Source organism: Dipteris shenzhenensis, chromosome 10 (genome assembly GCF_047967505.1).
Source record: "Dipteris shenzhenensis isolate YYH24624 ecotype China chromosome 10, Dip_SZ_1.0, whole genome shotgun sequence".
NCBI lineage: Eukaryota > Viridiplantae > Streptophyta > Polypodiopsida > Gleicheniales > Dipteridaceae > Dipteris > Dipteris shenzhenensis.
Window position 1 is genome coordinate 3617417 of NC_141605.1, and position 14077 is coordinate 3631493.

Sequence of the window (14077 nt, forward strand, 5' to 3'; positions counted from 1 at the left end):
GGTGTGTACTCCAAAGTGTATGTGCATGAAGAGGTGCCTAAACCCTAAACCCTAAACCCTAAACCCTAAACCCTGTGTGTACCCCTTGTGAAGGGTGTGACCCTTGATGAGAGGGTACATTACAATAGGAATGTCTCTTGTGAAGGGTTGTGCCTCATAGGAAGTGTCCCGTCGAAAGGGCAAGGGTTGTGCCTCATAGGAAGTGTCCCGTCGAAAGGGCATACCCTTCCACAAGTGTCCATTCATCAAACCATCCATAAGTCTAGAAATAGAGAAAGGAATACGTCACAGATCATGACATCCCCTCCCACTCAAAAGAAGACCCTGGTGGAGATAATGAACTGATGCAGAAAATATCACTGTAAATTCTGAAAATACTGCTGTAAAATGTGAGGGTACTGCTGTAAGTCTTCATCAGATTGCCAAGTAGCATCGGAGTCGTCCAGATCTCGAGCGTTCATGACTGGCTGAGTAAAGATATACTTTAAAGAGTGATGGTCTGTCTTGACCACAGAGTCGGCTCCCATGAGGTAATGTTTCCAAGAGCGATAAGCATGTACAATGGCAAGAAACTCCTTATCATAAACCGGGTATCGGGTTTGGATATCAGAATGTTTATGGTTGTCAAAAGCAATAACTCTGCCTTCTTGCATCAAGACTGCTCCTGTAGCGATGTCGGAAGCGTCGGTCATGACCTCAAATGGAAGGTTTGGGTCAGCAATAGCCATAACTAGTGTGGTAGTGAGTGCTTGCTTGAGTTGTTGGAATCTATACTCTGTTTCGGGAAGCCACTGAAAAATTGCTGTGCTTTTCAATAATTCGGACATAGGAGCTACGATTGCGGAAAACTGATAGACCTTTGTATAGTAGAAGTTTGCCAATCCGAGAAAAGAGCGGACATCATGACCATTCTTAGGAGTAGGCCAGTTTCGGATTACCTCGACCTTCTTGGGATCCACAGAGATGCCTTGAGCTGAAATAACATGTCCCAAATATTCGAGTTGGGTCTTGAAGAACTCACTCTTCTCAATGTTGATGTAGAGAGAATTTGCACGGAGAACTTCAAAAACTTGGTGAAGATGTTGTTTGTGCTCATGTAGGGATCTGCTGAAAATGAGGATGTCATCGAGGTAAACGATGACGAACTTATCGAGGAAAGGCCTGAAGATGTCGTTCATTAGTGTCATGAATGTGGCCGGGGCATTGTTTAACCCAAAAGGCATGACCAAACATTCATAGTGTCCATACTTTGTTCGAAAAGCTGTCTTGTACTCATCGCCTTCTCGTATGCGAATTTGATGATAACCTGAACGAAGATCAATCTTTGAGAATTGTGTTGCATGTAGAAGTTGATCGAAGAGGTCATCGATGCGAGGCAATGGATACTTGTTTTTTATAGTGAGCTTGTTGAGGGCTCGGTAGTCGATGCAAAGGCGCATTGACTTATTCTTTTTTTCCACAAGTAGTACAGGAGATCCAAAAGGGCTGCGACTGGGCTGAATATGACCTTTGTCGAGTAGCTCGGTGACCTGTCTTTGGATTTCTTCATTTTGAGTGTAAGAAACCCGATAAGGAGGTTTCGATGGTGGATTACTGCTGGAAATAAGTTCAATTGGGTGATCCACTGGTCATCGAGGTGGTAATTGCTTTGGCAATTCCTGTGGAAAAATAACCAGGTAGGGCTGGAAAAAAGGTTGGTTAAGGTATTCAGGAGGATCCTTAGTTGGTGTCTCCTCGACTGCCGTAACCAACAGAAGTGAAGTCTTTACTTGACATTTACGAACCCACTTCTTTACTTGTAGGGCAGAGGCAACTGGGGTTGAAGGAGAGTCCCTATAGCTCAATAAGTTTTCCTTGGTGGACAAACTGGATAGTATGGCTGCGAAACTGATTGATGGATCATAGTCATAGAGCCATTGTTATCCGAGTATGACATCGTACGGAGAAAGAGGCATGATGTCGAAGTTCAACTTGTCCGTATAATGTTGGATGCGAAAATACAAGTTTTTGATCCTGGTGTTGCACAAGAAAGTAGTTCCATTTGTGAGTTCAATCTGATAGTCCATGAGACTAGGATTGGTGGTCAACCGAAGTTTGTCGACCATAGAACTAGCTAGGAAGTTATGAGAACAGCCATTGTCGATGAGGATAGTGACCGTTGTTCCACGAATCGATCCTTGAACACAAAGTACTTGAGTGGCCAGGGAAGGTTCGGGGTTGCTGGCAAGGCTCAGGTGGATGGTATTCGCCATTCGAACAGCTTTGCCTTTCTTGTCTCGTGCTGGGGTAGCATCTTGTCTTTGGGAAGTGCTAGGTTCCATATTGGAATTTTGCTTTGGTCGCTTGGGACAATCGAACCATCTATGGTCGCCTGTACAGATGGTACAAAGTCCTTTTGTGCTGGAGTTGTTCTTATTGTCAGTGGCCGCACCTTTATGTTGGGGATGTCGGTAATGACTTTGTGAAGAAGAAAGGCGCGATCCTTGGAGGAGTGCTTCTGTTGGAATCCAGCATATGATTTCTGAGTCTTCTAGGGATCTTGAGACTGTCGCTGACCTTGATTACCGGAGTTTTTTCGAAACCTGGTGTTATCTTGAGGGCGAGCACCTTTGGCCATAGTAGAGTTCTGTGTGCGATTAGCACTCTGCTTCCCTGTGTTTTGATGCGCTCTGCGTAAGCAATAGCGCCAGCTGTGGTGGTGATGTTTGCTTTAAGGACATCAATGCGTAACGAGGGATTTAGGCCTGAGATGAAAGCATGAAGGCGATCATCCTCAGTTAAACCATCAATCTCCAGCACCAATGTGGTGAACTGAGAGATGTAGGAAGACAGGGAGCCCGTTTGCTCCAACTGTCGGAGTTTTGAACGTGCTTGGAAGTCCGCATTGGCAGGTATGAACTGCTTACGAAGCACGTGTTCAAAACGTTCCCATGTTAACACACTTTTGCCGTCCTTTAAGCATCTTTGCCACCATAGAAAAGCTGTATCCTTTAGGAGGGAGGCTGCCAAGGCGATCTTTTTGCCTTCAGTGAGGTCAACAGTATCAAAATACACGCGCATTTTTACGAGCCATTGGTCAACTGTTCGACGATTGCGTTGACCAGTGTAGGCTTCCGGAAGTTTGATGTCAAGTCTTTTAGTTTTGGAAGCTTGAAGTAAACGGTAGAGGGCACGTAGTTCAGTGTTTTCTACCTCTAGTGGGAATGAATCTGCATAGTTGTCTGGTTGCGTCACATCATCCTCTGTATGTGTGGTACTGCGAGAATCTTGAAGTTGTTGGATTTTCTGGACCAAGTCGGAGATGCTGTCCTGAAGCTGGGATATTTGAAGTTGCAGTAGTGATTCGCCTTGTACGTTGACTTCAAGGGTCTTTTTTGGACTTGAGTCTTTGATCTCTGGAGAGGCTTCACGCGAGCGTTGCGACATATCGGAGATCCCTGTGAGAAAAGCGCGAACTTGCGCTCTAGTTTGTACCATTCCTGGAAGAAGATTCGGGCTGCTCCCTGAGGTTGCTCATGTTGGAGGGGGCAGGTGAGGCAGGATGGAACCACCCGTGGAAATCTGGTAAAGGAGGTCCTGTCTGAGGTAACACTGGTGATGCCGAAAGTGGTGTTACTGCTCGTGAGAGGACAGGAGTAGGTTGCAGAGTCCATGGATCTGAGAAGGGATAAAGAGCTGCTGTCGGAAATGGAGGATATCCAGGAGGAGTGCCTTCAGAGTGTAAATACTGTCTTGGGGAAGGTACAACCTATATAGGAGGATATCTGGGAGCTGAAGGAGGTGGAGAGTACCCTGGAGATGCTGAAGGTGAGGGGTAAAATTCTCTCCAAAGATGGACAGCAAACTCTTGAGGAATATCGGGTTCTGGGTATCTTCGTGACTCGTGGAACACAACCTGTAGTGTGCTGAGGAAGTAATGTAACTGAGGTGCCTCATGCAGAAGATATAGGATGTGGTCCAAATCACTAGGAGGGCACGTGACACTGAAAACCCAGGATGCAAAAGCTCCGAAATGGGCTGGTTGTGCAATTTGAACACGATATTGTGTGGTAGATGATGCCTAAGGTGTCCTTGAAATGCCGGGTGAATTACCAGGGGTTTCCATGCTTTAAGGGAGCGTCTTTCATTTGCTGTAATTTGATAATGACAAGAGAATCCTTAAAAGCAGAATGGAAAGACTCCACTTGGCAATGATTTAATCTGCCAAATTGTTGCGTAGAAGATCGCAGATCTAGGCCTGGTATTTAACAGGCTGTCTTCATCGCGATAGGAGGCTGAGACTGCTGCTGATCTGGCAGGAAAATGTAGCGAACCAAGGAGAGCAGGCTATCAATGGCACAACAGGCTGCAGGTACCCGATTCTGGATCGCAATAGGGGCTGGCGCACCAGGCTGCTGCTGTCATGGCGAAAATCTGTTTGCAGGCTGTTTTGCGACCGAGTGGCTGGCTGGCGTTGTGCTCACGTTGCAGGCTGGAAAGGAACAGGGCTGCAAAATCAGTGGGCTGCAAAAGGCAAGGTGGCTGGCAGCGAAAAAGGTGAGGCGCGGCTGGCAGCGAGATGGCGCGTGAAGGCTGGCAGCAAGATGGCGCGGGCTGGCAGCGAGAATGCGCGTGAAGGCTGGCAGCAAGAGGGCGCGGGCTGGCAGCGAGATGGCGAGGCAAAGGCTGGAAGTGAACCTGCGCGGGCTGGCAGCGAAATGGCGAGGGCTGAGGGCAGATCCTGCGTGGGCTGACAGCGAAATGGCGAGGGCTGAGGGCAGCTCCTGCGTGGAAATCCGTACGGTGGAGGCGAGCCTGCATGCAAATCCGTACGGACGTCAAAGGGTGCGCCCCTTTTTCGTTGGTGGCTGCCCAGGTTGGGTGGTTGCCCAAAAATTAAATGGTGGGTTTAATTAACCCTAGGGTAGCTAGGGTAAACCTAAGGTTTGGGGCTGGGTTTTCCATTTTAACCCCTCTAGGTACCCTTTTATAGGTGTTTGGTGCCTAAAAGGTGTGCCTATTCGAAGGGGTGTGACCCTTGGAATAGGTGCACCTTTTCATGAAGGGGTGTGTCCCTGTTTTTAAAAGGGGTGTCCCTACATGAATAGGTGTGTCCTTTTGTCCACGATGGGGTGTGTCCCTTGGGTGAGGAGTCAAGACTCTTCATCACAAGGTGTATCCGATGGTGGAAAAGGTGCGTCCCTTGGTTTTGGGACAGCCCAAGCACCTGAAAAGACACGATTTTTGTCGTGTCCATTCACATCAACTCGTGATGTGTGGGAGATGGAGAGGCCATAGATGACTTTAGGCAGGGTTGGCGCGAAAATTTTTTACGCTCATCCTCTCCATCTCTTCCATGCACAATGTGTACGGATATCCTTCTAGCGGAAAAGATGTATCAGATCGGCGCTAGAAGGTGGGGGGCATTTCCTACAAGCAGGAGCGAATTTTGCTCTGATACCACTGTAAGAAATCCTAGATTTACTATATTTAGAAATGTGCTAAGGAACAGAAAGGAGACTGAAATAGCAGAGAACAAGGAATAATTGTATTACTTGAATGTCTGTAGTGTATCTGTAGTGTGTCATCCATACAATTGGGCCTCTCTTATATAGAGAGTGAAGAGTCACACATGAAAAGGTGTGTACTCCAAAGTGTATGTGCATGAAGAGGTGTGTACCCCTTGTGAAGGGTGTGACCCTTGATGAGAGGGTACATTACAATAGGAATGTCTCTTCAATAGAATGTCTCTTGTGAAGGGTTGTGCCTCATAGGAAGTGTCCCGTCGAAAGTGCAAGGGTTGTGCCTCATAGGAAGTGTCCCGTCGAAAGGGCATACCCTTCCACAAGTGTCCATTCATCAAACCATCCATAAGTCTAGAAATAGAGAAAGGAATACGTCATAGATCGTGACAGGCGGCCAGCCAGAAGAAGTAAAAGATCTTCCTCGGCGGCAAGCTAGACCACAACCGCATCCAAAACCTGGAGCGCACATCTAGGGGCACTCTCTGGGTCACCCAATGTCTCTCCCTCGAAGGGGTCCACCTCGACGAGTCCATCTAGAGCCTCCTGCCAATCCGTGTAGTGTAGGAAAAGAAGGGCACCTCATCCACTTGCTTAGCTAGGCTGCCCCTGGAGGGTTAGAACCACTCTCCCGGATCCCATTGGACCTCCCTCAGGGTCTACCCTCCCACAGCCAAAGGCGCCATCTAGAGGCGTCCTGCTCTGAGATACTGGGAGGGTAAATGTGCCACTCCTTCCCCAAACGTCCCACCACTCTGATCATCTGCTAGTGTATCCCATCAAGACTCCCATCCATCTTGGGGTCACTCTCAATGAGTGGCTGAAGTAGGCCTCCAGGTCCTACACGGAAGAAGCTGGGGTGCGTGCTCCCGCTTTGCATCAACATCCTCAAGGGAACACCAGTACGGGAAAACTGCCCCAACCATCTGCTGTCTCTCCAAATGTGAAGTCCTTCCCACCAGGACTCAGGAATGGCTAAGTCAATCTCGCCCATCCGCTACCCTGTCCCTCACAGATACGCTAGGGCATCAAGCCTCGCCTCTGTTTCCATAGGTGGTCTGCTCCAACGGCCAAAGGACCCTGTTGGACCACTGTTCCACTGTGCCCAACCAATGTGAGTCCGTTGTCCGAGCATACATCCCTCCTGATCCCTGATCTCTGGGTGCCACATAAGGGGCTGGTGCTCAAACTCCTCTGCATCTGGGCGGAGCATGGATGAGACCCCCTACCAGTCTCTGCCATACCCTGTGAAGACTCCTCATTAGGGGGGAGCCCTTCCTCGTAAGGGGGGCCTCTGAGAAGATCCGTCTATGTGAAGGCTGCCATGGTCCCCCTGTGCATGGGGTGTTCCTCAGAAGCCCTCGCTGTAAGAGGAGCTTCCAAGACTCTGCACCTGGGGTGAGGCCATGAACCACCAACTTGCCCAGAAGGGCCTTGCTCTCCATCTTCGGATCAATGACACCCAAGCCTCCCAGTGCCTGCGGCATGATCACCGTCTGCCAAGCTACTCAGGCCCTAGTGTTTCTCATGCCGTCTGAGCCTGCCCAAAGGAAGTTTCGTACTAACTGTCGGAGCTGCCCAATGCATCCTCTATGAAAGCACCAGCAAGAGGCGATATACCAGGCCGTGGCAAGAAGGACCTGGTTTGCCACTAAGGCGCGACCTGCTAGGGAGAGTTTGGCTGAGCTCCAATAGAGAAGCTTGCGCCGAACACTCTCCAGGACCGTGGCAATCTGCTGCTCTGCTGTGATGTCAATACCCACCTGGCATCTGAGGTATCTCGATGTCTGGCCCTGCGGTATCCATATGAAGCCAAAGTCACTCTCCCACTCACGGATCTCCTGTGTTTCCTCAAAGCCTATGAAGAAGCCTATGGATTTCGTCCAGTTGATATGTGTCCCCGAGGCCTCACAGTAAATAGCCAGGGTGCCTCTGACTCTCTCTAGACTCGCTGTAGTGCCCTCAACATATAAGGCCATGTCATTTGCAAACTTCGAGTCAAGGAGCTCCTCCTCCTGTCTGATTGGGAGCCTCAACCCTTTGAGACTTGCCACCTGTGATCTCAAGTAGTAGCCCAAAGCCTCTACCACAAACAAGAAGAGGAATGGAGCGAGTGGGCAGCCCTGGCGGACCGAGCGAGAGAGGAAAGGCCTCGCCTGTGTGTCCTTTGATGAGCATCTGACTAGAGCTCCCTGGGTGAAACTCCTCTGACCCATCTGTTTGAGAAACCCAATCTCCTCATAATGCCCTCCAAGAAAGACCACTCAACCCTGTCGTAGGCCTTCTCAAAGTACAAGAGAAGGACGGCCATTGGTTGTGACTCCTCCCTAGACCAATCCACTACCTTCCAGAACGTGAAGATGTTGTCCAGTCTGTGTGTCATGGATGATGTCGGAAAGATGGGCCGTAAACTCAAGACCTTGGCGAGGATCTTGTATGTAGTATCAAGCAAGGTGATCGGCCTCCGCTGTTGGATATTTGACCTATCTCCCCCTTTTGGGATCAAACATATCCACCCCTTACTCAAGGATTGTGGGAGAAGCCAAAAATCTCCTGGCAAGCTAAACGGAAAGGGGTGGAGATAATCTCCCAGAAGTTCCGGAAGAAGGCCGGAGTCAAGCCATCCTCACCCAGGCACTTCTGGGTTGGGAGAGCCTTAAGGGCTTCCCAGAGCTCCTCATCTGTGAAAGGCTCCTTAAGTCTGCTGCATAAGTCCTACGAGACTACCGTCGGAACGTGATCCCAAACTAGCTCTTGGGCCACAAGACCAGCTGGGGTCATCCTCTCCGTCTAAAAGAGCTGGTTGTAAAATCTAGTGGTCATGTCCAGAATCTTCTGCAGGTTAGTGTGCATGATGCCCTGCGAGTCTTGGAGACGCTGAAGCTGTGTGCCTGCCGATCGGGGCCCAGTGGTATGAAAGAACTGCTTCGTCATCCTGTCCCCCTGCTGCACCCATCGAGCCCGAGAGGAGTGATAGGAGAACTCAGCCCGCAACAACTCCGTGTCATGAAGCTCGAGACGAGTGCTCTCGAATCTGTCACTAAGCCACTGAGAAACTAGGTCCTGCTCCCCGAGCCTCTCAATGGAGGCGAGGTCTCTCCTCAAAGCCTACTCACGCTCATGAAGGGTCCTTCTCCACCTAAGGGCCAACGCCAATCTGATAACTCCTGTCGCCAAACCGAACATCGGCTCCTCGTGCGTGAAGCTCAACTGGAAGTTCACCTCTGCGCCATGGGCGTACCAAAGGTCTTGTCCCTATGGCCCCATCCACTCGTCCATCATGAGTGTAATCTGACTTCCCAAAATAGCATCAAACACCTCTAGGGACCACTTCTCCAACTCTGTGGAGGCAAACGGAAATCTCCAAATGGGGTGTGTCTGAGGTCCCATTGCATTGATCAAACCCCCCTTCCGGGCTGAAGGATCATGAGTTACCTCCAATGTAGAGCATATGAGTCCGGAATCTCCAGATAGTTCCAAGGTCCTAACCTGTAGAAGTCCGGTGGTAAGGGACGCCTAGGATGGAGGTTGGGAGTTGCTGACCGGGAGGACGAGCCTCGTCCCTTAGGATCCCTCCCTGGACGGACCTGCTGCTGTTGCTATGATGAGGAAGTAGAAGGGGGCGTCATCGTTCCCTTTCTTGCTGGTAGGGGTGTCGAAGCAAAAGAACCTGCTGCTAAAGTGGAGGGGAGGCGGTGGTAGAGGGAGGGGTAGGGGCGCGGGGGACAGGGGGAGGGGGGCGGGTGGTGAGAGTGACCATAGAAGGGGAGGGGAGGGGAGGGGGTGGGGGGAAGCCTGGAGGAGGAGGGGGAAGTGAAGAGGAGGGGGAGGGGTCTGGGGGGGGAGAGGGAGGGAGAGGGGGAGGAGGAGGGATAAGGACGACGTCAGGCCCTCCTTGTTGATCAGGCTCGTCGGGGCTCTAGATCGGCTCCTCCGTGGTCCTCGTAGAACTAGTGATTGCGGCTTCTGCCATCGCCGCAACTGGAGCTCCTAGGGCTCGCTGCTGCTGCAAGGGTGGGTGCGGAGGCTGAACCTCCGAAGCTGGAGGATCGGCAGAGGAGGAGGTGGCTCCTGCTGTTCCTCCTTCGAGGCCTCTCGGTCAACCCCGTTCCTCTCTCTACGATTGGCCCTCTGCTTGTGGCGTTTGCGGGCGTGCTTGCTTGGTTTCTTTTTCTTTTTAACCTGTGTCCAATCCCTTGCTGAGGGGGTAACTCATGGGGTCTGAGACTCCTGCTGCTCCTGCCTGAGAGGGCGCTGAACTCGGACCTGCTGACTTTGCCTACTCTGTGGAGGGGGGGGGGGGTGCACGAGGGAGGCCATGGGGGCAATCTCTGGCGAGGTGACCCATCTGTCTGCACCGAAGACATTGGCCTGGTAACCCGGAGATCTCCACCCTCTGGCGAAGTGTGCCCCCTTCTAGGGTCTCGAGAAGGATCAACTCTGGGAGGGACTCCGGGCTCTCAACCACTGTCCTCTAGTCAACCTTCCCTAGGTCTCCACAATAATTGGTGAACCCCTGCTTTTCCTCAAAGTGGTCTTTCATTGCCTGAAGCTAAGATTCGTTGCGAGGTCCAGCATCTGTTTTCTCAGCATAATCAACAACTTTGCATGCAACATCTCGACTTAAAGAAACCTCTAACATACTTAAGGACTTGAAACCAGGACTTGAAGACAAGATACTATAAACCTAAATAATTGTTTTCAGATGAAAAAAGTTTAATTTGCGATCTCTACTAGGAGAGGTTGACTTTGTAGCTGGCCCTGCTCTCAAATTATAAAGACTTCCTTCTCCAACGTCCTATGATTTGAGAGTCATGCAAGAAAAATAAGGAGTGTTATTTTTTTATGTTTTATCCTTAGGTAGCTGTGAGCTTGTGGATTGAGAGATGTGCAATCAGTGTAAGCTTTTCTTTTGTTGCATCTGATGGTTCATAGTATATGCTACTTAAAGAATGCTACTTAAAGAAAAGGAGGGTTTTGGGACATTTTGTGACTGTTTGATGCTGTAGCTCTTTTTGCAGACAGATCTTTGGGATCATAAGGTACAGTGTTCAGTTGTCGTGTTGTTTGTTCGCAGTTTCTGTGGAGAAATTATACCCAAACATAGAGATCTGGGAAGATGATACTATTGTTGGTCAGTCAGACGTAGAAGGCCATAAGAAAATCAGTAAATCTCATTGTAGAGTTTTCAAAGACTCATTTGGACGGGTTTCTCTTCAAAACTTGAGGTTAGAATTCTCTTCTTCATAAAGTTAGTCCCCCACCCTGTCACTGCAGTTCTAATAAATTCTTTTGTTCAACCTACAAAAAATATACATGCTTGGTTAACTGCTAAACTGGAATGATTCTTTGGATGTCACATTCTTAGAGCCACAAAAGCAGTGCTTTATTGCTAGCTGGCCTGAAAGGAACTTGCATTGCTGAATTAATCTCGAGCTATATACATGCATTAATGCATGACTTATATTTATGTATGTATGCCAAAAACCAGCTGAAAACAGCAAAAAAACAGGTATGCATGTGTGTACCCAAGAAACCTCAATACTAGGTAGAAGCTTATGCGTGGGTGTTGATGAGAGAATAGGCTATGCTTTGCTCACACATTTTACTTCAAATTGACCATTGACTCAGTGCTATTCTTCATGGACTTCTGATCTTGTCAAGCCGTCGTTGTACTTGGATTGTGTGTGCATAGAGGTAATCTTTAGCATCCATTGAGTCTGAAATAATTGCACACACATATATATCCAAACTACTTTTGATATGGACTCTTACTCATAAGTACTTTTGTGGATTGGCTCTAATTACAACCTTTGCCCACAATTTGTTTGCCAATGTAGTGCTTGAGCTTGCAGTGTGCGCAGTCCTTTTCTTTCTTTCAGCTACCCCATTTTGGGAAGGATGTATGCTCAATGGCACTTTATTGCAAAACTCCATGAATTTATGCTGCATGTACTCTTTCCAGTCGATTCAAAGTGTTTGACCCATTTTCAACAAGTGCTACAATCTGTTTGAAATGGAAGTTCCTGACGTCCTGTTTCGTGGGAAACACCCAACAAACTTGAAAGAAGTCATGATAACGTATGATGCAGCACCACCAATAAAGTGCATATTCATTGGCCCAATCACATCACTATGCACCAACAGAGGACTTTTCATGTCTCTGATGGTCCCACCTTCGAAAGGCAAGCACTGAGTTGTTCATTTCTGCACCATCTCTTGAGAAACCAAGTTTTGGTGATTTGCAAAGACCAAACCTTACATGCCATAATGCAACTGGTTGAAACTGACGTGCCTGGTGAACCATAGGATGAGCCCCCCCGAGGCAGATGAAGTGAATTCTTATAATGGAAACTTGATGGGCACATCGGCTGGATGAAAGATTCTTGGGTCATAGAGAAGATGTGATGGAGAAGAAACAATGTATATGCATTCTCGAGTTGAGCATAGGGCCAACATGTACACTGCAATGTAGGAGACTTAAGATAGATTTGGCATATGCTTATGAGGGAAAATAACAGGGCAGTAACTATGAAGGCTTTTTTTTTTTTGCAAAGAAAGGAACCTTCTATTAATGCTTGAAGAAATTTATACAAAACAGCAGCCCCGAAGGTGCTGAGTATGGAAAACCTGGAAAAAGGCTGAAAGAAGAAAAAACTGGCCTGTTCCAGAGAAACCCAGCTCACCGCCTAGGGGATCTCTGATCCCCTCTGGTACTGGGGCTAACAAACCAGGTGGGGGACTATACAACCAGCGAATCCCTCGCAGAGTGAATATGTAAAAAACTCCTGCAGGCCAAGCCTTGCAGAATCGAGCGCGCCTCGCGACAGTCGCCCTAGAGCCTGTGGTCCCACTCTCCCAGGTGGAGCGGAGGGTGTAGATGATATCCTACCAGATGGCGACCAAGGTAGCCGAGGGTGGAACCAGATGCTCACCAGACTGCAACGAGCAACCCAAATGTTCCACGCTGTGCTATTGCCATACACTGTCCTCCGGAGGAGGAGGAATGAGGCTATCAGGAGGGGCTGCCTCATGGAGCTCTATCTGTTGGAAATAGAGGATAGAATCACTCACACCTCACTTCCTATCTAGCTCATACAACACTCAAAAAAATTGAAAGAGAGATAGGACAAAACTCAGATATATTCCTCCACAATCGTGGGAAACAAAAGCTCAAGGGTGAGCGTGTACAAACAGCCCAAGTGCTGTCAATGATGCTGAGCCTCTTCCTCTCCCTGTGTGCTTGCCTGTGTGCAAGGCTGTAAGTGCAGGTGATGAGGAATGAGGGGGGAAGGAGGTGGCTTTTTATAGGAGGGGCTAGGTCCCCTCAATCTGGCTGATCAAGGAGTTGGCTCCCTGCCCAAGGCACCGACCTGCCAGCCCACCAACCAACCTTCTAACACCCCCTCTCAATGTCATAACTGTGGGCCGATCCCCATGCGTCAAATGAGGTGCTCCAACTGATACCTGGGAAGCGCCTTCGTGAAGACATCTGAGATGTTGTCGTTAGTTGGGCAGTATATCAACTCTATGACTTCTTCGTCGATGAGTTCTCGAACAAAATGGTAGTGGACCTCAATGTGCTTCGTACGTGCGTGAAACACGGGGTTGTTGGCGATCACTATGCAACTTTGGTTGTCGCACATATCTGCAGCCGCATCTTTTTGGGCACATTCATGTCCTCCAAGGTCCACCTGAGCCACAATGCTTCACATGCTGCTGTACAAGCAGCCCTGTACTACGTCTCTGTAGATGAAAGGGTGACAGTAGGTTGTTTCTTACTCAGCCATGACACGGCTCCTGATGAGAGTAAAAAACAATATCCAGAGGTCAATCTCGAGGTATCAATGTCACTTGCCCAATCACTATCACCAAAACCTCCCAACTCAATGCCTTTGGTATAAGTGATGCCGTAGGTGAAGGTACCCTTCAAGTACCTTAGCACCCTCATACCTGCGTCCCAATGAGCCTTCTTGGGTGTGGCAGAGAACTGACAGAGCAATCCAACTGCGAAGGAAATGTCTGGTCGAGTATTGGTGAGGTAAAGCAAACTCCCCACCAAGCGTCGGTATAGTGATGAATCAACCGGCTGAGATGGATCACGCACACTTAGCTTCAGACCAGTTTCCATGGGAGTTACTACTGCTTTGCAATTTTTCGTCTCCAAGCGTTTGAGCAGTTCCCTGCAATACTTCTCCAGTGAAATAAAGATACCGCTCTTTCCCTGCTTCACCTCAATTCCAAGAAAGTAGTGAAGTATGCCTAAGTCAATCATCTCGAACTCCTCCATAAGAAGTCTCTTGACTTGAGCACTCTTCTTCGTATGATCCCCAGTAATGGTGAGGTCATCCACATATAGAATCAATACCAGCCTCAAATCCCCCACTGTGTCGAGATAGAGATTTGCCTCTAATGGACTCTGCTGAAGCCCGATCTTCTGAAAGAAAACATCTTATCTATTGGTACCAAGCTCTAGGGGCCTGTTTCGCCCGTATAAAACTTTCTTCAGTTTGCAGACTTTTGATGGGGATCCTAGAATCTGAAATCCTGGTGGCTATGCCACATATACCTCCTCC

At 48.9% G+C, this 14077-nt stretch overlaps 1 protein-coding gene across 1 annotated transcript in view; it reads left to right on the top strand.

Annotated features, from left to right (window-relative positions):
• LOC147897275 (RING/U-box superfamily protein) overlaps window positions 1–14077 on the top strand; it is a 71966-nt gene that overhangs the window by 13463 nt on the left and 44426 nt on the right. Inside the window, exon 2 of the mRNA XM_087380590.1 lies at window positions 10579–10729. Within this exon, the coding sequence (XP_087236716.1) occupies window positions 10579–10729 (151 nt within the window). The remainder of the gene's footprint in view (window positions 1–10578; window positions 10730–14077) is intronic.